Source organism: Mustela putorius, unplaced genomic scaffold (assembly GCF_011764305.1).
Source record: "Mustela putorius furo isolate JIRA1106 unplaced genomic scaffold, ASM1176430v1.1 tig00000228_pilon_pilon_pilon, whole genome shotgun sequence".
NCBI lineage: Eukaryota > Metazoa > Chordata > Mammalia > Carnivora > Mustelidae > Mustela > Mustela putorius.
Window position 1 is genome coordinate 15,669,475 of NW_025421322.1, and position 23,257 is coordinate 15,692,731.

The 23,257-nt window shown below is 34.9% G+C and overlaps 1 protein-coding gene across 1 annotated transcript in view; it reads right to left on the minus strand.

Moving 5' to 3' along the window:
* Positions 1-23,257, minus strand: part of CSMD3 (CUB and Sushi multiple domains 3) — a 1,237,422-nt gene that overhangs the window by 384,866 nt on the left and 829,299 nt on the right. The window contains exons 19-22 of the mRNA XM_004743466.3: positions 22,419-22,607; positions 11,551-11,667; positions 4,647-4,862; positions 2,556-2,744 (exon numbers count right to left, since the gene is read on the minus strand). Of these exons, the coding sequence (XP_004743523.2) occupies positions 2,556-2,744; positions 4,647-4,862; positions 11,551-11,667; positions 22,419-22,607 (711 nt within the window). The remainder of the gene's footprint in view (positions 1-2,555; positions 2,745-4,646; positions 4,863-11,550; positions 11,668-22,418; positions 22,608-23,257) is intronic.

The following is a 23,257-nucleotide window of genomic DNA, read 5'->3' on the forward strand; positions in this document are numbered from 1 at the left end:
GAACCAGAAATACAAAAGGAACACATTTGTTTTAAAGCATAGGCAGAGTAGTGAAGAAAAGTTTAAAGGAAACTGGAGAAGTTAAGAGTCATTATATTTGAAAGGATATTTCTCTGAATCTGGTCACTTAAATGTATACCTACAGTAGAATTTATTAAAGTCAAGAGCCTTAATTGTAAATTTCAATAAACTTGAAAGCAAGCACAGCTTATTTGAAAATGGGGAAACTATTCCCATGGCAATAATTTGCTTTCTAAATTTGCCCATGGGGTGATTTTATTTCATCCTTCTCATTAAAGATTTAGGCACAAATAAACCTAGTCTGAAAGAAATACTTGATGGAAAGAAAAAAAAAAAAAAAAAACACAAGAGGCTTTTTTTTTTTTCAGTCAGATTTTCATAAATGTATTAAAATTTATTTAAGAACTAAACCTTAAAAATCTACATGCAAACAATTTATTAATCCATGTAACAGCCTGGTATGTATTTGGTACTTTGAGAGAAAATATTATCCTTCAAGATTCAACTTCCCTGAGACCTGAGATAAAAACCATCTAGTGAGGAAAAGCTGTGTTTTAGAATATGCAAAACCTCATACAAATCATGGTTATGTCACATAACCTTCATTATCTTGGGCAAGTTATTTAAAATCTCTAAGGCTCAGATTCTTCTGGTTGTGGGGGGTAAAATAACAACAGGATTAGAGTAAGGATTAAATAAGATAACTATATATGAGAGAACCTAGTAGATACTCATCAGTGCTAGTGTTTTATAAAATAGAATTCATTCCCTACTATAATTATTTTTATAAACTAGATTTATAGGCTAGATAGATACTAGATTGTACTCATTATGAGTTTTAATAACATCTAAATTCTGAATTCTTCCTATAATCCAGGGATTGTTTTAGGTCTGAAGGGCATGGCTAATTAGCTTAATCCTCATAACTAACTCATAACAATGAAGTAGGTACTACTAATGTAACCATTTTACAGATGAGAAAAGTAAAGTTTAGAAAAACAAATTGACGCAATAACAAGCAGCCCCCATCTAAACCCAAACACTCAAAAGGCCTCCCTTGAACCACTCGCAAGGTTCTCATTAACCGGGCTCTGAAAATATGTACATCAAGCAAAAATGCAAATGGGGGTAATTCAGGGAAAGAGAGGAATTTGAAAGTGGGCTGTACAAAGAAAGAAAAAATACAAACAAAACAAAACAAAAATCCCAGAAAAATTGTGTTCTATATAGCTTCCTGAAAAAGATGCTCTGAGAGTGTGATTGCTCATCACCTCCCAACTTCAAGCCTCTGTGGTTGCTTGTGCTATTTCTATAAAAGCCTAGGATTTTAAAAAGAAATTTCATCTGTTATATATCATCCTGTCCATTATATAACCCACAGAGGCTGTGAAAACAATCTCATCACTATAAAAGCCTTCAGACCCACATTAACCTGAAAGATCATATTTTTTTACTTGATTTGGGGATCCACAGGATATACCCACATTTTATATAGTGGATAATATATTGAGTAAGTCACAGAGGGCATCCTGCTCATTCTCATTTTCATCTACAGGGCATTTTGCCTCCATAGAAAAGACAAGGTCTTGAACCACAGATCAAATCTCTAACAATTTGCCTGATTTTGTAGCATATTAAACTTACACAGATTTGTGACCTATAATTACATTTACAATTAAAGTAAATTCAAATTAAATGCTTTTGAGAATTTTAACAGCTTTATGAAATAATTATAAAATGACCATTTGTATCTTGTTCTGTCATAGAAACAAGTACTGACAACCACTGAATGGCTAATGACCTGAAGAAATTTTTGCCTCCTTATTTCCTACTTTGAATAGGAAATGACTTAAGTCCTAATCAAAAGTCCTTCATTTTCCTACAGATTTTTTTTTCCTTTTTATCAGCTAAAACACTCTTTTCCAAAGGCTGGGTTGGTGGCTCCAAACTTGCAACACTTTAGTTATTGCTATTCTTTATTTCACAACATAAAATGGATGACCACCTTAATTCATCTATCATAATAGATCCATTTTTATTGATTATACATTTTGAGTCAATACATGCCTCGATAGCCTTTAAATTACCCATCATTTATTTGATACATTTTCTTTCATAGTCATCTTTCATAAATGTGAATCCTAAATTATGAAATATTCCTAAGACTTCAATCATAAGTCATGGGAAATCATCTACTAACAGAATATAAGAATATAACTTTCTATAAGCTCTGAAAATATGATTATCTATCTAGCTATCATCTATCATATATATATATGTATATATATACACACATATATATTTCTTATTCCCATCATCTGAAAAGAAATTTAGAAGCATGGTTGCTTAAATGGAGAAGTTGAAAAGTTAATTGAGGTACATCATATTGCCAAGTGGAAAAAGAAAATTGAAATAACTAACATGAAATAAATGAAGAAATTCAACAGATTATAAAAGAACAAGGGGTGTATAACCATGCAACTCCATGGACCGTGACTACACATACAAGCAAATGAAAGCAGCTGACCACGTACCCACACACCTTGGCAGAGGTGCACTCCACACTCGTCGGCCACCACCAAGACAGATGATCTCTGACGTCCCTTCTAGTCGATAACCTGATGAGCAGGAGAAGGTCAGAGTGTCACCAACCCCAAAGTTGAACCCAATTCGGTTACCATATTGAGGAATTCCAGGGTCTTCACAAGGCTCGAGGTTATATTCTGTAAATGACATGGAGAGGAGGGCAAAGAAAATGATAATATTCACTTTGAAGGGCATTGTGCTATTGTTTGCAAACTGGATGCTATTGGGCTTAGACATTTAAAAGGTGACGATATTTATAATTATGGGAACATACTAATGACACAGATACTTTTCTTCTTTTGCGAAAGATGGAGTAGCTTAATGAGTACTTTTATGTATGAAATTCAATGTAGATGAGAAAATGTCACCTTCTGAGTGATAAATTTGAAAATGTAGCCATTTATCTCATATTCTTTCTTCTGCTTTAGAAACATTTCCATTTCACCAATTTTGACTTATAATAATAGCACAAGAGATGCATATTTTTAAACACAAATAACATCACAGATGAAATCATTTGCACTTTAGAAATGCATTTTATTTAATGGTTTTAATCTAAATGACAAAGGCTCTTATGCCCCTCATCTAAAAGAAGTTCAATTAATCCATATTCTGAAAAAACTCACGACTTCAAAGAATGGTTTATGTAAGACTGAAGTGCCCACACACTGAAAATTGTTACATGATAGATTTATACAAGAAAATTTCCCCAAGCAATGAATGAAGACTATGAAAATGAACACCGAAACATCCTTCAGGGTGTAAGAGAGTACAGTTGATTAAACAACTATATTATAATTTATATGCCATCCTAAGATGAAGTAGCTTAGCTAAAACTATTCTCAGAGCATGCACTTACCTTATAATTGCAATGGAGGACAAAAGGGATTGTTCCATGTTGATGAGCTATTATTTTATTGTTTAAGAAATTTATTTGGATATACTTTTAACATTCTAGGTTAAAACTGATTATGCTTATATGCTACTCATTTTTTAGAAGACAAATATTTCCATGGAAATACTAGAGTAAGAACTGAAAACAAGGGTAGCTTTTGTATGATTTTATACATATATGTATATATATGTTATAGAGAAATAAATACATATAATTATAACATTATAATTTTAATGTTAGCAAGTGGACATAGATTTACTTATTAATTTGTTTCTGTATTAAGAAATAACTACTTGCTTATTCCATTCATCTAGAAACCAGAACTCTAATTGACACAAAAACTTTTTATTCACTTTGGTTGTATAAATGTTTTTTCCCCTGGAATCCAAATTGTAATTGTGTCTAGATGTTGTGTCTAGATGAAGTTATTCTAGATGAAGATATTCTAGAATAGAGGGATAATGACATTAATTTTTCCAGATCATCTATTTCCAAATTACTAAATTAAGTTTACCTTAATCTTGGCCTGTAAACTATGCTTTTTCCAAGACACATAAAGCTAGAATTTCACTAGGTCACATTCATTTAGGTTTAATTAAAACTTTAAAATACAGCTTTGAATTTCTATTTTAAGTTCAGTAAGCATTTTAGCTAGTTTTGCCCTCTGTTACTTAGAGTAGGTTTTTAACAAATTTGTTTATTTTTTGCTTTTGTTTAAAGTTTCCCTTTAAGTACTACTATAGACAATCTTCAAGGTATTTCAAACTTTCCTTAAAATTGGTTGACAGGTATTTATTTTGGATAACAGGTATTTTTTTTTTCATCTTTTCTGTTACTTTTCCCTCTCTGTTTTGTCATATTTTAAAAACTGACCTTTTCTGGGATGCCTGGGAGGCGTGGCTGCCTTAGCATCTACCTTTGGTTCAGGTCATGATCCCAAGGTCCTGGCATTGAGTCCCACATCAAGTTGCTGAGTAAGGAGCTTGCTTCTTTCTCTGCCCCTCCCCCTGTTTGTGCACATGCCTGCACCAGCGCTGACTCTCACTCTCCACCCCTCTCTCTGACAAATAAATAAAATCTTAAAAAAAATTTAAAAATTGGCTTTTTTTAACTAAAGCTTTTTTAAATTTTTTTATTTTCTTACCAGAGAATGTAATATTGAATCCTTCATATGATATTGAAAAATCAGAAATGAAGCGCAGTTGAGCTCTGAAATTTCCATAGAGACCAGCATTGATTGTTGAAGGAAGTTCTGAACCCGTAAGTCGTGCCAGTGGTTGGGTAAAACTACCATTTTCAGTGATCAGTAAATAGTCATGATGATCTTCCAAATGGAAGGTGTGAAAGTTGAACTGCACGCCTATTAAGAAAAAGAAAAAAATTAGACTCACAAAGTGTATCTGTAAAACACAGAAAGTTACCAAAGTAACTAAAACCAGGACTCTCCTTGTAATTAAATTCTCTGGAAATGAAAAGCACTTCTATAAAATATTCCAAATGCACCATATAATAAAATCTTTTCTATTTTTTCCCCTCTGCCTTCCTTAGAAGTCACATAGCGAGTCATATTGTGGAAACAGTTTGGAAATAAAATAAAAAATCAATGCCTGAAAAGATATCACCCGAGTTTTCTGAAAATTTCAAGGAAAATTCATATACTTTATTTATAATAACGGTGTAGTTTTCTGGCAAACACTTGGCATGCCTCTTTCATTTCCTTCTGCAATCTCCTCAAATACAAAAACATTGCTTTGCTTAGTAATATAACAACCAACTTTCAAAAATGCTTAACTCTAGAAGAGAAATATAAAGCAGGAATAGGGATGGACTTTTAAATAAACGTAATGATTATTTTTCAGACGCTTCAACCTGTGTCTATATTGAAAATTGTGCATATACTTGTTCAGATTGCTGAGATTTCACAAAGAAAACTTATCTTTGCAAACAGAATCTGAATCAATAGATAAACATTACAGAGAGCAGAGCCTCTTCTTTGAAATCTTTCACTATGCCAAAGGTAACTACTCGCTCAAATTCTAGTAGCACAGGTTAATTTTTCTACCTTATATAAATGTTTTGTAGTTTAAAAAATGGAATCATATAACATATGCTCTGTATGGTCTGAATTTTACTCAGAATTAGGTATGTGAGATCAATCTCTGTTTTTGTGTGTGGTTGTCAGTTGTTTATTTTCAGTGATACATAGTATAGCATTTCATTTTGTGAATACACCACATTCATGTATCTGTTCAACATTAGATGATTACTCAGGTACTTTGTGTTTTAGCATGAATATAGATGGTGCTATGAGTATTCAATATGTCTTTTGAAGACTTTATATTTCTTTTTTGTTTTTTTAAGCTTTTATTTAGTTATTTGACAGAGATCACAAGTAGGCAGAGAGGCAGGCAGAGAGAGAGGGGGAAGCAGGCTCCCCGCTGAGCAGAGAACCTGATGTGGGGCTCCATCCCAGGACCCGGGGATCATGACCTGAGCTGACGGCAAAGCTTTAGCTCTCTGAGCCACCCAGGTGCCCTGAAGACTATATATTTCTGTTGGGGAATATCTAGGAGTGGAATTACTGGGTCATGACCGATTATAGGTCATTAACAGTTGCTTTAATAGATACTGCTTTACAAAGTGGCTGTGCCAGTTTACATTTCCATTGCAAAATCTAGTTGGTTTATGTTATTATCAATGTTTTTTTTTTTATTTAAAAAAATTTTTTTTAAATTTGTTTTATTCTGGTGAGTATGGTGTGGCACTGCATTGTGTTCTCCCATGAGGTGTGTTTTGTTTTGTTTTTAAGATTTTATTTATTTATTTGAGAGAGAGAGAGTATGTGAGCGAGAGAGAGCGAAAGAGAGGGGTGAGTCAGAGGGAGAAGCCGACTCTCCATTGAGTGGAGAGCCCGACATGGGGCTCAAAACCAGGTGGCCACAAACTCAGGATCATGACCTGAGAAGAAGGCAGACTCTTAACTGACTGAGCTACCCAGGTGCCCCATTTCATATGAGTTTCTAATGATGTTGTCTAGTACAGATGTTAAAGACTAACAATTACACACACACACACACACACACACACATACACCCCTCATACTGTAGACAAGTGAAATATAGTCTATATACAGACTACCACATTCATCTTTCCCTTGAGGTACTTTTTTTTTAACTTAACAAAAAAAATCATTAAAAATATTTATTAAATAAATGAGAAAGCCCAGAGCATAATAGGGAACATTCTTTAACATTATTCATTGAAATCTTTCAAATAGGCATTGTTTTTTTAAGAAGGAAGCAAACAGAAGACATAAAATGAAACCAAACAAATACACTGAAAACATAGGCAATCATAAGAAAAGATTATTACTGCAATAATGGACCAGTGATTTGGACTTGGGAAAGATTAGAAATGTACAAAAGTACTATTTTTCAAACTCTTTTCCAAAATGTGAGTTGTTTTTTTTTTCTCCTCTCCACAATGAGCAGGAATATAAGAGCCCTTTTGAAGGAGTCCAGAAATTGAGTCAGCCTTTCCAATGTTCTTCAGTATAAAAATGGTAATTGACACTAGCCTGATGCAAATAAGAGTGGGGTGTAGATATGGCAAAGAGAAGATGCTCTGTCATCTAGATTAACTGCTATCTAAGTTTACAAAGCAACATAAAAGTGGAAATTCAGGTAAGTCAATTTGATTTTTATTATATAATAAAGCAAACAAAAAGTAGAGAATAAGAGAGTAGATGGAAACAGGTACGAAATATGTTGTTCTGCATATATTTTATATATTTTTAGAAAAATGTGCTTATTCTGATATACATTGAATTAATATGTGAGGAAATTAAAGATTCTGTTAGATCATGGTGCTAAGAAGACCACTGTTGAATTTAACACTGCCTTTCCAAGCCTTACTTTCTTCATTTGTAAAATGAGGTTCTAGGGGTGACTGTTAAGTTTAAATGAGATGATATATGGGGGGGATGATGACTTGGCCCAGTGCTTTGCACAGAAGAAGCCCTCAGCAGCTGTTAGCTATTGTTATTGTCCAACATGCCTGGTGAATTTTTTTTTTTTTCCCATGTTACTCAGTCCTAGCCAGCTACTTTACAAAAGCAAACTTCTGTTTATCATATTATGGTTTAAACAATAAAATCTGTTTTCTCTACTTCACAACAGTGTGAGATCTTCAAAATTCTGCTAAAGGTCAATGGATTTAAGTAAGGAAATAATACTAAGAACCTACTAAACTCTAGGCGCTATGAATGTAAAGATTTAGAAGACTGTAAATAATTCCTATTCTATCCTAGGGAAAGCACACCTAAGCCAACAGTTCAAACATTCTGCTAAGCACTCTGAAAGTGATTAAGTCAGTATACCAGACAATATATACAGGATATACAGACAAGACAGTACACAGAAGCATAGAAATAGAAGTAACCCACTTGTTAATGGAGTCAGCAGAGGATTCTGCCGGAAATGAGCTTCAAAACAGAGCAGAATTTTGTGGAGAAGCAGCTCCAGAATAGACATTTCAGGAAGAAGGGGCATATGGGTAAGGACACAGTTTTAACAGGGCAGTGGGTATTTGAGGAATAGTGAGAAAAAGTCAGTGGTTTCAACATCACGATATCTTCTCATAAAAACAATCATTCAGGAAGCCCTATCAAGGCAATTACTTTTCCAGATATATGTGAAAAGACTTGGGCTTAAAGTAAAAAATATCCTGAACATCTAGGTTTCAGTTGTAATCAACTATGACATGGGGACTTGTCTTTTTTCTGATCTTTAAATTTATAGGATTGGACTAGACTATGCTTTATTTAAGGACAATTCACCTTTAAAAGCCCAAGGCCTTTTGTTCTACTTTTAATGTAGTCCCCTCCACACAGATATCTAGGAGACTAAAACATATGATTAGCATCGTGATTTCTGCAATGTGTTTAAGGAAAATCTCTTCTAGTATCATCATAAACAAGGAGGGATATAGGCAGGATGATGCTATGGTTAATAGAATTTGAAACAACTGGATGCATTCTAACACCCTGATTAGGGTTAAGGGGTGAAGAGGTTACTAATGGTTTATTTGAAGTTTCTTAGATCTTAAATACTTAAACTTTTAGATTTGTTCTATTAAGATTTTTATATACCCATAAAGTCTTCGTGATCATGCTTATTTAAGAAAATTCTGTCTGTATATGTAAATATAAGTGAAATGTAAATCGTTTCAAAATGATCTCACAAAAACTAAAGATAAAAATTAATATGAGAAAATATAAAAGGGTTTAAATATAAAAACCTGAACTGTTCTATGGCTATTGAATCAGGATAAAGGTTAAAGTGTCAATTCAGGGGTAGGTAATTAGCAGAGATGTAAGCAAAATAAACAGCAAACAAAGAAGTAAAAAGCAGGATAATGGAGAGTCATGATGAAGACACATACCTGACAATGAAATATGTAGATATAGGTAGGGAGGAAATGTGGTTTCAGAAAAAGAGTACTTGGTGTGTAGTCATAAGACGTAAATTCAAGTTCTTTGTCCAATCTTCACAAGTACTGTGACTTTGAGTGTAAATAAATAACCTCTAGTGACTTCAGATTCTTGTCTTATAAAATGCAAGTAACACCTACACTACTTCACAAGGCATTGGAAAGTTCTATTGATTCTTGATAACATCAACTGACAAAAAGAAAAAAAAAGTCTTGCACTGAAGATAGAAAAAAAAATCAACAGCATAAATACAGAATTGTAGGATTTGGGCTTACTGTTTTTAAATTAGTGCTATGACATGATGGCAAAAAAGTTAATACGCACAGGCTTCATAGAAATACTTTGTGAAGTTAAATAATACCATACTGTGTTTTGTGCTGGGAAAATACACTCTTGAAGGCTATTGATATCCCTAGATATCAATCCACTGGAATACCTCCAGAGAAAGGTGGTTAGAATGGAAATATCTTATAATAATGAATTGATGGAACTGAGGTGATCTGTCTGGGACAAAAACCAGGGATAAGGGACTGGAGGTAGCACACATGAAAGGCATGATGGACACAGAGTAGTGACTTGGTACATTGCAGAGTTATAGTAGAGAAAGAATTAGGTTGTTTTTGTTTGTTTTGTCTAACTCCAGAGGGCAGAACAGGGATAACCGTTGCAGAATAATTTTCAAACAATTACAATCATACAAAAATTGAGCACGTTTTCCCAAGGAATAAGTTTGCCATCAACACAAGTATCAATATCAGGCCAGTTTATTATATTTCTGGAACACTATAGAAAGAAACTGGTGTGCTGGGTGAGGTTGGACTGTATTACCTTGACAATTTCTCCCAACTTTAAGAGATTATCTTTCACATAACTTTGGTTGTACTTTGGAACAGTTGTACTTCCAACAAATTTTGCTGGCTCTTAAAGAAAAGCATCTAAATCTGCATTTCTTGCCATGTAAATACAGATTTAATTAACACTTGCAACCTGTGAAGATGCAAAATCTTAAGTGTTAATTAAACCTCTATTTACATAGCAAGCAGTGTGTAGCCCTCCATTTTATTGTATAATGCAAGAAAGCTTATTTTAAACTTCATTAATACACTGCACACTGGAATAATAGGTTGCTCTGGTTAACTTCCAGCAAAGAAGTCTTATATTATGGAGAAGAACAAAAACCACAGTTTACAAAGTCTTCTACTTCATTCCTTCTGTTCAATACCAGAATATTCATTTTAACATTTTTTTCTTGACAATATTTAATTTCATTATAATAATAACTCTAATATAATCCTCACCCTCAATAAAATGATGTATAATTTTAATAAACTTCATTTGCAGGAATGCAGTGACTTCAAGTGTATTAAACATAAACTTTAATTTTAAAAATTGCAATAGCATCTTTTCCTTGGTAGGATCTTTTAAAAGATTTTCTATAGTAAAATCAGTAAGTACGATATGATAGTAAAAAGTGACAGGAACGATTTAACAACAAAGCTAAAAGAAAAACTACTTCTCGAAAGTTTTTAAAATGAATAAATTCACTCTTTTAAAATTTTTTTAACCTTTTTTAAAGATTTTATTTATTTATTTATTTTACAGAGAGAGAGAGATATCACATGTTGGTGGAGGCAGGCGGAGAGAGGGGGAAGCAGGCTCCCTGCTGAGCAGAAAGCTCAATGCAAGGCTGGATCCTGGATCCCAGGACCCTGAGATCATGACCTGAGCCTAAGGCAGAGGTTTAACTCACTGAGACACCCAGGGGCCCCTTAAATTCACTCTTTTTAAAAGATTAGCACATAGAGATTTTTAGATAAATAATTTTAATCCATTTTTGTTTTGATATGTTGGGATGACCATTTTCCTGCTAAGGTGTTGCCTTAATCACTTTTATTGGTCATTTATTAGTTTGGTTGTATCACATGAATGAACTGTATTTAGTTCTACAGGCCCTTTCATTTAGTTGCTTAAAAGACATTTATTAACATCTACCCCACGCACAGTGTAATTTTATACTCTCAGTCAATTACGTGAGATATATCTGCAGTTCTGATAGAAAACCAAGACATTAGTATTTTTGGATGGTATACATTCATATGAAGAATATAATTATAATAAATAATCACAAACATGTTAAAAGCAATGTATATAAGTATGTTATGTGTGCTTTACAATTGGCTCAGCACTTCAAATCATCTTCCTATTCTTTTATGAACTTTTGAAATCAACCTCTTAACAATAATACCGGAGACAAAAAGCCATCCTGTTTGAGATTTTGTTGATATGAAAATTCCACACAACATTACTTTAATACATCAAAGGAAAACAAATATCTCTTGCATTATCATTATGTTAAAAACATAAGCATATTATAATACTATGGAAAAGTAAATATAATCCTCTCCTGCTGTTACTCAGACTGGATTTTGTGTTAGCGTATTTTACTACTGATCTGTTTTGCTCATGCAAAATGACATTGTAAAGGACAATGAAATAAAAAATAGATGCAATGAAAATTCAGAGGATAATCCAATTATCATTGCATGAGGCAAATTACCTTTTCCATGAGTTACATCAACAGTCCATGTACAATTCAGAGAATTTGGATAAAATTCCGGGTAACCAGGTGATAAGATTGTTCCACTAGGCCCTCGAACATCTCCTCCACATAAAGCTGAAAATACAAAGAAGTACAGTCATATGATCATAGTTAGAGAGGCAACGGCTGAACAAATCTCTCCTCTCTTGAAATAGAATGAATCTGATTTTCTTTGCTTAAGCTACTTCTTGGTAATAATAGGAGTGTGTAACAGACCTCCTCCAATACTAGGAAGCTGTTTCATCCACTGCAGCCCTAGAGAAGAAATAGGTATGTAACAGCCTCTGAGAATTAGCTGCAGGATAACGCAGCTCATCTTCCTACATTTGAATTTGAAGTACATACTTATCTTATACATTTCTAATTATAAGTAACATTTGCATAAATTGGTCATAAATTAAACATGAGTAATTAATTGTTTAGTAGCTCCTCTTTTATTAAGCTTTAAGAAAATGAATTGTTAATTATACAAAATCATTTCTTTTAGATTCCTAAAGGGGTATGTGTCATTCCACATATAATTCTTTTTTTTTAAAGATTTTATTTATTTATTTGACAGAAAGATCATAAGTAGGCAGAGAGGCAGGCAGAGAGAGGGGGAAGCAGGCTCCCTGCTGAGCAGAGAGCCCTATGCGGGGCTCAATCCCAGGACCCTGAGACCATGACCTGAGCCAAAAGCAGAGGACTAACCCGCTGAGCCACCCAAGTGCCGTAATTATTTTTTTAATTTAATTTAATTTGTGTGTGTGTGTGTTCCAAAATTCATTGTTTATGTACCACACCTAGTACTCCATGCAACACGTGCCTTCCTTAATGCCCACCACCAGGCTCACCCAAACCCCCACCCCACGCCCCTCCAAAACCCTCAGTTTGTTTTTCAGAGTCCACAGTCTCTCATGGTTTGTTTCCCCCTCTGATTTCCTGCAACTCACTTCTCCTCTCATTCTACCAATGTTCTCTGTGTTATTCCTTATGCTCCACAAGAAAGTGAAACCATATAATAATTGCTCTGCTTGACTTATTTCACTCAGCATAATTTCCTTCAGTCCCTTCTATGTTGATACGAAAGTTGGGTATTCATCCTTTCTGATGGAGGCATAATACTCCATTGTATATATGGACCATATCTTCTTTATCCATTCGTCTGTTGAAGGACATCTTGGTTCTTTCCACAGTTTGGTGACTGTGGCCATTGCTGCTATGAACATTGGGGTATAGATGGCCCTTCTTTTCACTACATCTGTATCTTTGGAGTAAATAGCCAGTAGTACAATTGCTGGGTCTGGGTAGCTCTATTTTTAATTTTTTAAAGGATTTGCCACACTTTTCCAAAGTGGCTACACCAACTTGCATTCCCACCAACAGTGTAAGAAGGTTCCCCTTTGTCCACATCCTCTCCAACACACGTTTTTTACTGTTTTGTTAATTTTGTCCATTCTATCTGGTGTAGGGTGGTATCTCAATGTGGTTTTGATTTGAATCTCCCTGATGGCTAATGATGATGAACATTTTTTCATGTGTCTGTTAGCCATGTGTATGTCTTTTTTGGAGAAGTATCTGTTCATGTTTTCTGCCCATTTTTTGATGTGATTATCTGTTCTGTGTGTGCTGAGTTTGAGGAGTTCTTTATAAATCCTGGATATTAGCCCTTTGTCTGTAGTGTCATTTGTGAATATCTTCTCCCATTCTGTGGGTTGCCTCTTTGTTTTGTAGACTGTTTCCTTTGCTGTGCAGAAACTTTTTATCTTTATGAAGTCCCAAAAGTTCATTTTTGCTTTTGTCTATACTGCCTGGAGGAATCTATACTTTCAGTGCCATCACGATAAAAATTTCACTGGTGTTTTTCAAAGAGCTGGAACAAACAATTCTAAAACTTGTATGGAACCAGAAGAGACCTGGAATTGCCAAGGAAATGTTGAAAAAGACAAACAAACCTGGGGGCATCGTGTTGCCTGATTTCAAGCTTTACTACAAAGCTGTGATCACTAAGACTGCATGGTACTGTCATAAAAACAGACAGATAGACCAGTGGAACAGAGTAGAGAGCCCAGATATGGACTCTCAACTCTATGGTCAACTAATCTTCCACAAAGCAGGGAAAAACATACGGTGGAAAAAAGACAGTCTCTTCAATAAATGGTGTGGGGAAAATTGGACAGCTATGTATAGAAGAATGAAACTCGACCATTCTCTTACACCATACACAAAGATAAACTCAAAATGGATAAAAGACCTTAACATGAGGCAAGAATCTATCAAAATCCTAGAGGAGAACATAGGCAGTAACCTCTTCAACATCAGCCACAGCAGCTTCTTTCAAGACATGTCCCCAAAGGCAAAGGAAACAAAAGCAAAAATGAACTTCATATAATTCTTTTTAAAACAGTGATTTATGTGACAGAAAACCTGTAAGGCTGCTTCTGTACTTCTCCATTTCTTTGGGAAATATCAGGAACAGACAGGAATGTTCGAAAAGCTATAACTTTTAAGTAAATACTCTGATATAATAAAAATATATTTATGAATAACAAATAAATTCAAATTTGATTCAATGTTCATTTTCTTCAGAACAAATCATCATTTACATTGTCTTCACCCACATTCAAAAAACACCAGTGGTTCTGCTATGGCAGATAATTTCATCAGTATTAAAAATTAAGGGAAACAAAGATATAGGCAGGTAAGAATGTATATTCTAATAGAAACAGAAAGTTATTGAATGGCTTATTCTATTCCATGTGGAGATGTCAGCTCTCTTAGACATGGCAAAAGCAATAAGAAATACATGTTGTCTTGTCTGTTCTGATTCCTCACTTCCCCAGAACACAGAAAAGTGAGTTTTTGCCTTCTGCTTTTCCATGATTTCTTCCAAGTAATGATGCTGAGAAGAGTCAAGGCAATTTGGCTACCATTCTACACTGATCTGACTAGAAATAAGTCATCTGCAATTCCCGTAAGTATTCAAAATGCAGGTTTGAACTTACACACACACACACACACACACACACACACACACACATTTACATTTATACACAAAATTAAAATCCTCTTCTCCCCTTTTTATTTCTTTTACTCCAACCAGGAATAAAAGAAGCTCTTTTACAAATGCCTGTCTGGGAGTTGTCTTACAGATCACCTCCCTAAGACCAAATATAAGACTAAAATAAAGCCATGCTTCTGTTGCAATAATATTAATAACATCACTACATCGCAATAATATGCATGGTTTGCTACTGTAGGCTCCTATTTAGAGTCTGTACAGGGCTTGATTGGCAACTATTATTATTGAAACTCTCAAATGTCCTTTCAATTTTTTTTTTTTCTCAGTCTGTTTTTGTGATCAGTTGAAGAGCTAGTTATACCGTTTCATTGTACCTTGCTGGTAACGGTGGTGCTAAGTTGATCTGTTTTTACTTCCCTTATAATGCATGCTACTTCTTGACAGGGGACTGTTTTTTATTAGACTATATTTACATATGTTAATTTATTCCTAATACACTATATTTCATTTTTTTCTCCATTGTGAGAGTCGGATAAAAAATACAACATGGTATGAATTTGTTGAGTAAAATGTGATGAGTGAAGATGCTTTACCATTTGAAAGGACTCTACTGCATACAGTTAGAGTAAAACTCAGTGAGCAGAAGGACTGAAATTAAGAGAGTTAATTAGTTAAACACAGAAAAAAGTTGTGAAGTTTTTATTCAGTATGTCAGACATGTGTTCTTATGCATACATGTGTGTAATCAGCATGTGTACAAGTTGTAGAGGGAAAACTCTTCTACATATCAGCATTCTTTTTTTTTTTAAGCATATAATGTATTATTTGTTTCAGGGGCACAGGTCTGTGATCCTGTCTTAGAAAATTCACAGCACTCACCATAGCACATACCTTCTCCAATGTCCATCGTCCAGCCGTCCGATCCCTCCCACCACCCTCCTGTCCAGCAACCCTATTTGTTTCCTGAGATTAAGAGTCTCTTATGGTTTGTCTCCCTTTCTGGTTTCATCTTGTTTCATTTTTCCCTCCCTTCCCCTATGACCCTCTGAAATGATAATTGTCTTTCTCTGATTGACTTATTTCACTTAGCATAATACCCTTTAGTTCCATCTGCTAATGGCAAGATTTCACGGGGGTTTTGATGGCTGCATAGTATTCATATATATCTATATATATCACATATGTGATGTGTGTGTGTGTATATATGTGTGTATATATATATGTGTGTGTGTATATATATATATATATATATATATATATATATATATATATCACATCTTCTTTCATCTGTTGATGGACATAGGCTTTTTCCATAGTTTGGCTATTGTGGACATTTCAGCATTCTTTTTTCTTTTTTTTTAAGATTTTATTTATTTATTTGACAGAGAAAGAGAGAGTACAAGCAGGGCAGCAGCAGGCAGAGGGAGAGAGAGAAGCAGACTCATTGCTGAGCAGGGAGCCTGACATGGGCCTCCAACCCAGACCCTGGGATTATAACCTGAGCTGAAGACAGATGCTTAACCGACTGAGCCACCCAGGTGCCCCTACACATGGGCATTCTTTTGAATAAAGCTACTCTGTCAAATCTCCCTTCTGTACTTGGAGAATTCCTTGAGAATTTTCTGTCTGCCAACTATACCTATCACATCTGAGTCAAAGGTGGGTTGTTAAAGGGACATTTTGCAGATACATGAATAAAGTTAGGTAACTACGAATACATTAAGATATTTAGGAAGAATGGCCAATAACTACTATACTATTAATGACCCTTTATGTTGTTGCTTTGATTATAAGCAGATGATAAATATAGAGTGCATTTTTATGACACAGTGGAGGTTTTTGTTATTTGAGAATATTAGTAGTAGATAAAGGCCTTGAAAGAAATGGACTTAAAGATAGAATTTCATAGTAAATGATGGGGAAAGAGTGTGATTCTTGTGGGTTTTTTTTTTTTTGGAAGATGAAACTAAAAATAGGAAAATATGTGTGTTTTATATCTTAATAAAAATTGCAACTACTCACTAGTTCTTAGCAAAAGCATAACAATGACTCACATTGAACTTACAGCATGACAGGCACTATTCTGAATACTTTTATTTTTATTAACTCAATTAACTCCATAACAACCCAGTGAGAAAAGTACTGTAATTAATCACAGTTTATAGACGAGAAGGCAAATACAGAGGGAACTCTAGCAGTCTAGTTCCAGAGTCTGTGATCTTAAGCTGACTCTTAAATCAAGTGTTAATTTTTTTCACAATTTCTACCAAAAAATTATAGCATACTATACTATGATGTCCTTCACTTATGTTTACTTTGTAGCATTCCCCCTCAAATGATCAATCTATATGAAAATTATTAAAGGATATGGGGTGCCTGGGTGGGTCAGTTGGTTGGGCATCCAACTTTTGATTTAGGCTGAGGTCATGATCTCAGGGTCATAAGATCCAGTCCCTACCGCTGTGTCAGACTTGGAGTCTGCTGGAGATTCTCTCTCTCCTTCTACTTCTGCATCTTTCCATACCCACCTGCCCCTCCCCATTTGCACAAGCATGCTCATTCTGTCCCTTTCTCTCAAAATAAATAAAATCTTTAAAAAAATATATTCAAAGGTGTCATTCATTTTCTCAAGGATTCATTTAATCTTTTCATATTTGAATCGTCCTCTTTTTAAGCACCTAACACCTAAATGTGTCAGTATTCTTGTCTTTAATTGATTTATATCTTATGAATTCTCATTTGTCAATGGCTTTGTCTGTAATTGAACCAGTCTTCCATCATCAGCAGCCACAGCATCATTTTCATCAACCTAATGAAATCCTTCATCTTTCTAAATGAGATTATTTTACATTGCAAATATTTGGAATTGTGTTTGCTTTATATCACTGGCTTTTTGAACAATCACAAGAAATTACTTACATGTGTATTGATATAATGCATACTGATAAATGCTAATGCAGGCTGGAGTTGGATTAATTTTATAAGTGGTTAACTTATTACTGAATATTCTACCAATCTCACGATGTTTGCTTCCCTCAAAAGTTCCTTCTTATTGGAATGCTAAGAAAATATAAGAGGAAATCAGCCTATTAGAATCAGTTATGAGAAGACTAAAATATTAAGATGAACAAAAGAAGGTAAATTTTATATGTGAATTTTTTTTTACTTTAAGATAGAAAATGGAACTCAAATATATTGTAAAAGATACAGTGGTATAGAGACTATTAAGAAAATTTTTCTGAAAATACTTTTTTTCACTCAGTTCAATAGAATATGTGGCCATTTATACAGTAAACTTCATTAGAATGAGAGTATCTAAAAAGGATGCCATGGATCTTCTTTTTTGTATGTCATCTCTTCTGGAGAAATTTCAGTTTATGCCAACAACCTTCCTAATGGATGCCATATGTCTTTAGGGATGCAAACATTTTTGTAACAGATATAATAGGTTTATATGTTCTTATCAATTTTGTATTAAGTAAAACACTAAAGAAAAATTAAGGAGTGATGAAATGTACATGAAATACCCAGTAGCTCTCTTTTAGAACAAATAGCTGGCAAAGAAAACATAAAATGATAGAGACCAGTAGCACAGCAAAGTTACAATGACAGTCCTAAATACTGAGGGCACTTAGCTAGAGATGCAATGATCTTGACTACTAAGTGGTTTCCTTTATCTTTCCCCCTTCTTGGATTTTTGCCACATATGATCACTACCTTGTCACATGATAAATATCAATTAGAGTTTTAAAATAGTAAAGTCTTCTCAAAAGCCAAACCCTTGAATGTTATTGTCCAGACCTATAAATTTTACAAACAGCAAAATTTTAGCAAACAATAGCAAAATTTTACTTTGCTATTTATAATAATACACACCTGGCAAGTGCTCAACTCTCTACAACTACAGGCAATTTCTAACCCAATATTCATCAAAAGATTTTGAGTACTGCAATGGAGCACAGAAATGGCCATCTACTACAAATCCCATTATGACTTTTTGTTTGTTTATTTGTTTTTAATCTCAAATTTGTTTTCTTCTATTTCTAGGTCTCCCCAATTTGAACTGTAAACCCATAGGAGAAACCCTTAAGTTCCATGCACCCTTGCTTATTTTGAGCTCTTGTATACTAAACATCAATGTATGTACTCTTTCACTAGGTTAGCCTATAGACTCAAATATTTTTAAAAGATAGGCAAAATAGGAAAATTATGAGTTTAAATACATCCAGTTCAACTTTCGGTTCTGCCTCTAATGATTTGAGTGATGCTGAGCTAGTTGTGTAATCTCATTACACAACATCCATAAAATGACTCCCTACCTTCCATAAAATGGTTATACTGTTCATCAAATAAAAAGGGATAATTTTAGGGTGAAATTGGAGTGCCAAGAAAAAAGGTGAAAATGGGCTTATCTTAGGCATTTCAGACTATATGGCCCACCCAACTATCTATCAACTAGGGTAGCTATCTTAATTAACAATGCTTAGCTCCTAAAGGATTGAGTCATACCAGGCATATGACCTCAAATTTACCCCTAGTACCGATGTGACAACCACAATTACATCTTCAGTACACAGACAACATCAATTGGCTGTGATTTTTGACCTATACACTACTCTTTATTTTTCTTTTTAAGATTTTATTAATTTATTTGGCAGAAAGAAAGAGAGGGAGCACAAGCAGGGGAAGTAGCAGGCAGAGGGAAAGGGAGAAGCAGGATCAGCAGGAAGCCCTATGTGGGGCTCGATCCCAGGACCCTGGAATCATGACCTGAACTGAAGGCAGACACTTATCCGACTGAGCTACCCAGGTGTCCCAATGTGTGTTTTAAGAAAATCTCTGATGGGTCAGAAGAGGTCTTTTAAAAAAATATATGTTAAAGAAACAAGAAGATCATGTGGTTCTTGACCTCAAGAATATAGGGGTGCCTGGGTGGCTCAGTGGGTTAAAGCCTCTGCCTTCAGCTCAGCTCATGATCTCAAGGTCCTGGGATTGAGTCCACATCGGGCTCTCTGCTCAGCAGGGAGCCTGCTTCCTCCTCTCTCTCTCTCTCTCTCTCTCTGCCTGCCTCTCTGCCTACTTATAAAATAAATAAAATAGTTTTTAAAAAAAAGGAATATAATAAGGAAAATAAGAAAATGAGTATAACTATTATCTACTCCACTAGTTCAAGGAGAATATAAGTAGTGCTTTTTCATGTTCAATAATATTTCTTTAGTGCCTCTATAGTAAAATTAACGAATATTGATTTAGTGAATAAAAAGGATGTTATAAGTTAGCAAAAGATGGTATAACAAGCAAGGAGCTACAGGGTCTAAGAAAAGTAGAGATTTGGGGTGCCTGGGTGGCTTAGTGGGTTAAAGCCCCTGCCTTCGGCTCAGGTCATGATCCCGGGTCCTCCTATTGAGCCCCTCAGTGGGCTCTCTGTTCAGCAGGGAGCCTGCTTCCCTCTCTTTCTCTGCCTCCTGCTCTGCCTACTTGTGATCTCTTTCTCTCTCTGTCAAATACATAAATTTTTAAAAAGGAAGGAAAAAGAAAAGTAGAGATTTTGCCCCAGCTGCTTTATCCAGGGAAAGCATAATGAGTCAACAACTTTTAAAAACTGACTAAAATTTTGATTCAGGTGAGGGGAGGTGGAGGACTTTCTAGTGTGAGGGGAATAAAAAGGTGAATGAAGACCAAGGACAAGAAACTATATATGTAAAATAAAAATACAATAAGTATTCCCAAAAGACTGGGAAGTATATTTCATTTATTCTTTCACTCAATACAAATTTATTGAGTACCAGCTGTGTGACAGGATCTGCTCTTGGCACTGAGGACATAATAGTAAACTTAACAAAGTTCCTGCCATATAGAACTGACATCCTGGTAGAAAAGTGAACAGTAAATACATAAAGGTATTAGGGAGTGGAAAATACTATAAGGAAAAGCATAAGTGGTATGAGAAGTGTTACTCTGTCACAAAAGATAGGGTATGAGGGGTGCCTGTGTGGTTTAGTAGGTTAAGGGTGGGACTCGGTTTCAGCTCAGGTCATGATCTCATGGGTCATGAGACTGAGCCCGCATTGAACTCTAAGCTCAGCATGGAGTCTGCTTAAGTTTCTTTCTTTCTCTCTCTCTCTCTCTCTCTCTCTCTCTCTCCCTCTCTCCCTCTCTGCCCCTCTCCCTGCTTGCATGCACACAGTCTTTTTCTCTCTCTCAAAATTAGTAAATTTTTTTTTTAAAGAGCGAAAAAAAAAAAAGAAAGACAAATCAAATGTACTAAATAGCACAGAATCTAACTAAACCATTTCTGACTTGAGGTTCAAGCTTCCTTGGTCAATAGTGAAACAAGATGAATTTAAATACTCAGAAACTTAAGTATACAGAAAAGAGAACTGAATTCAAAGTACTCCTTCCATCTGACAGAACTGGTAGTAAAAAGGATAATATATCATCTTTCAGTCACATATTCCAAGTAGCACAGAATATCCATTAACTAAACAGCTATACACCAACACTATCTTTAGTCTCAACATAGAAATGGATGGACATATGACCTGGACATATGTCCAGGATAATTGTAGTGGGCTGTTCTCCTTTACTACACTAACTGGTTCAGGTATGTACTAATCAGAAAACTTTCCTGTGATTTTTCTACTTGGAACATGGAAGAACTCAAATTCTTATCTGAACCTGGAAATATGAGACTATAAGTCTGTATGTTCCTACGACTGTATTCTTCACTGCCTGGTGGAGAGCTAGCCTGGCTGCAATTAAGAGAATTATGTCAAGACACAGGTAGAAAATGGATAGAGCCTTTAAAAGGTTTGAATTCATGTTATAATTAGCAATGAGAAGTACACCATCCCTGCCTTTTCTAAGGTTTGAATAAACAACAAATTCCTCTTTTATTTTTTAAAACAAGTTACAGCTGGGATTCTGTCACTTAAAATCTCAAGAATGCTGACTATTATAAATAGTATTGTACCACATACAAGGAAGACATGCTGATGATTCCTTTAAACCTTGTTACAAAAACAAATTGGCCTGAAGCTGAAAAAATGATGGCAATGACAGTATTTGAAAATTTAATCATAACATGATCTTCCCCTTTGAACAAGAATAAGTGCAGAACTTGGAAATAGTGTTGTAACTAAAAAGTAAAGCCCAGGATCAGATAATGCATAGACTTATGTTGTGTGTGTTTTGTGACAAAGCAAGTATGAAAGCCCTATTCAAACTTACGGAAGCAGTTTTTTCCACTGTATTTTCACATGAGTTTTCTGAAAAATGAAGGGTTTCTGACTCACTTTTCATTGAAACAAAGAGGAGGTAAGGACACTGATAGAATATTCATCACAACCAAGAATTTACCACCACAGGGCCATCTGGGCACCTTGTCATAGTGCTATGTATCTAGGTAGAATTTGGACTGATACATTTTGCCTTTCAGTTTTGGAGGTAATGTTCTATCCCTTCTGTGCATTCCTTGATACCAATCTGACATTTTTCAATCCTGCTTTGTCAAAGGTCCAAGTACACAATATGCACTTAAACTGGTTACCTCAGCACATTTTGAAACTATAGGTACCATCTTTAGGCATAGGGTAAGTTTGGCTGGTTGTCAATCTTTTTTTTTTTTTCTTTTGAAGTATTGTTGACAAATAATACATTTTTAAATTTTCTTTATTAATGGTCTAATAAGAAAGTTACCAAAATTCAAGATAACCTTAAAATATGAAATATTTATAGTTGTATTAAGCCTCACATTTTATAAATACTGCATTAACTTCTTTTTGGTTTACAAATCAGCTTATTTGCAAATTGAATTCATTCTTACCATCACAGGTTGGGAGTGGATGACTCCACCAGTGGTTTTTTTCACACAGAAGAGGCTCTTCATGGCTCAGCCTGTATCCCGGATCACAACTAAAGGAAACAGTAGAACCTATGGAGAAATCGTGACCATAGCGACGGCCGTGTACAGGAATGCCAGGGTCCAGGCAAGAATAAGTGTTCACTGTAACACCTAGAAAACAAAGAGAAAATGATAGAGAGTAAGTTTGATGGTTTCAAATTTGCCAAAATTGATTTCTATTTCTTGAAAGGACTGTGAGTTATGATTTTCACAAATATGTTAAGGTGCGCATAGCTTTATTTAAACAACCAGCAAATGTCTTAACAAATTTGTTTTGACATTTTTTACTCACAAAGCCCATGTTCAGATCACTTAGTTATGTAAGAACCTGATGAAAACGTATAATTATCAAACTTTATACTGGTATAAATTATATAGATAAAGGGGCACCTGGGTGGCTGAGTCAGTAAAGTGGCTGACTTTTGACTTTGGCTCAGGTCATGATCTCAGGGTCCTGGGATCGAGCCTCAGGTCAGGCTCTGGGCTCAATGGGGAGTCTGCTTGGGATTCTCTCCCTCCCTCTCTCCATTTTCCTCTGCCCCGCCCCTTGTTTTCTCTCTCTCAAATAAATAAATCTTTAAAAAATTGTGTAGGTATAAATACGTATGGATATATGAAAGTATGAGTGCCAGTACCTTTCTAAGTAAAAGAGTACAATTGCTCCAGTGGCTACTTGTCGGGATTTTCAACAGTCTGCCCTGTACCCGGTGTCTCCTGATGAAAACCTTCCTTGTGACTTATAATGTCTAGCTGAAACCACA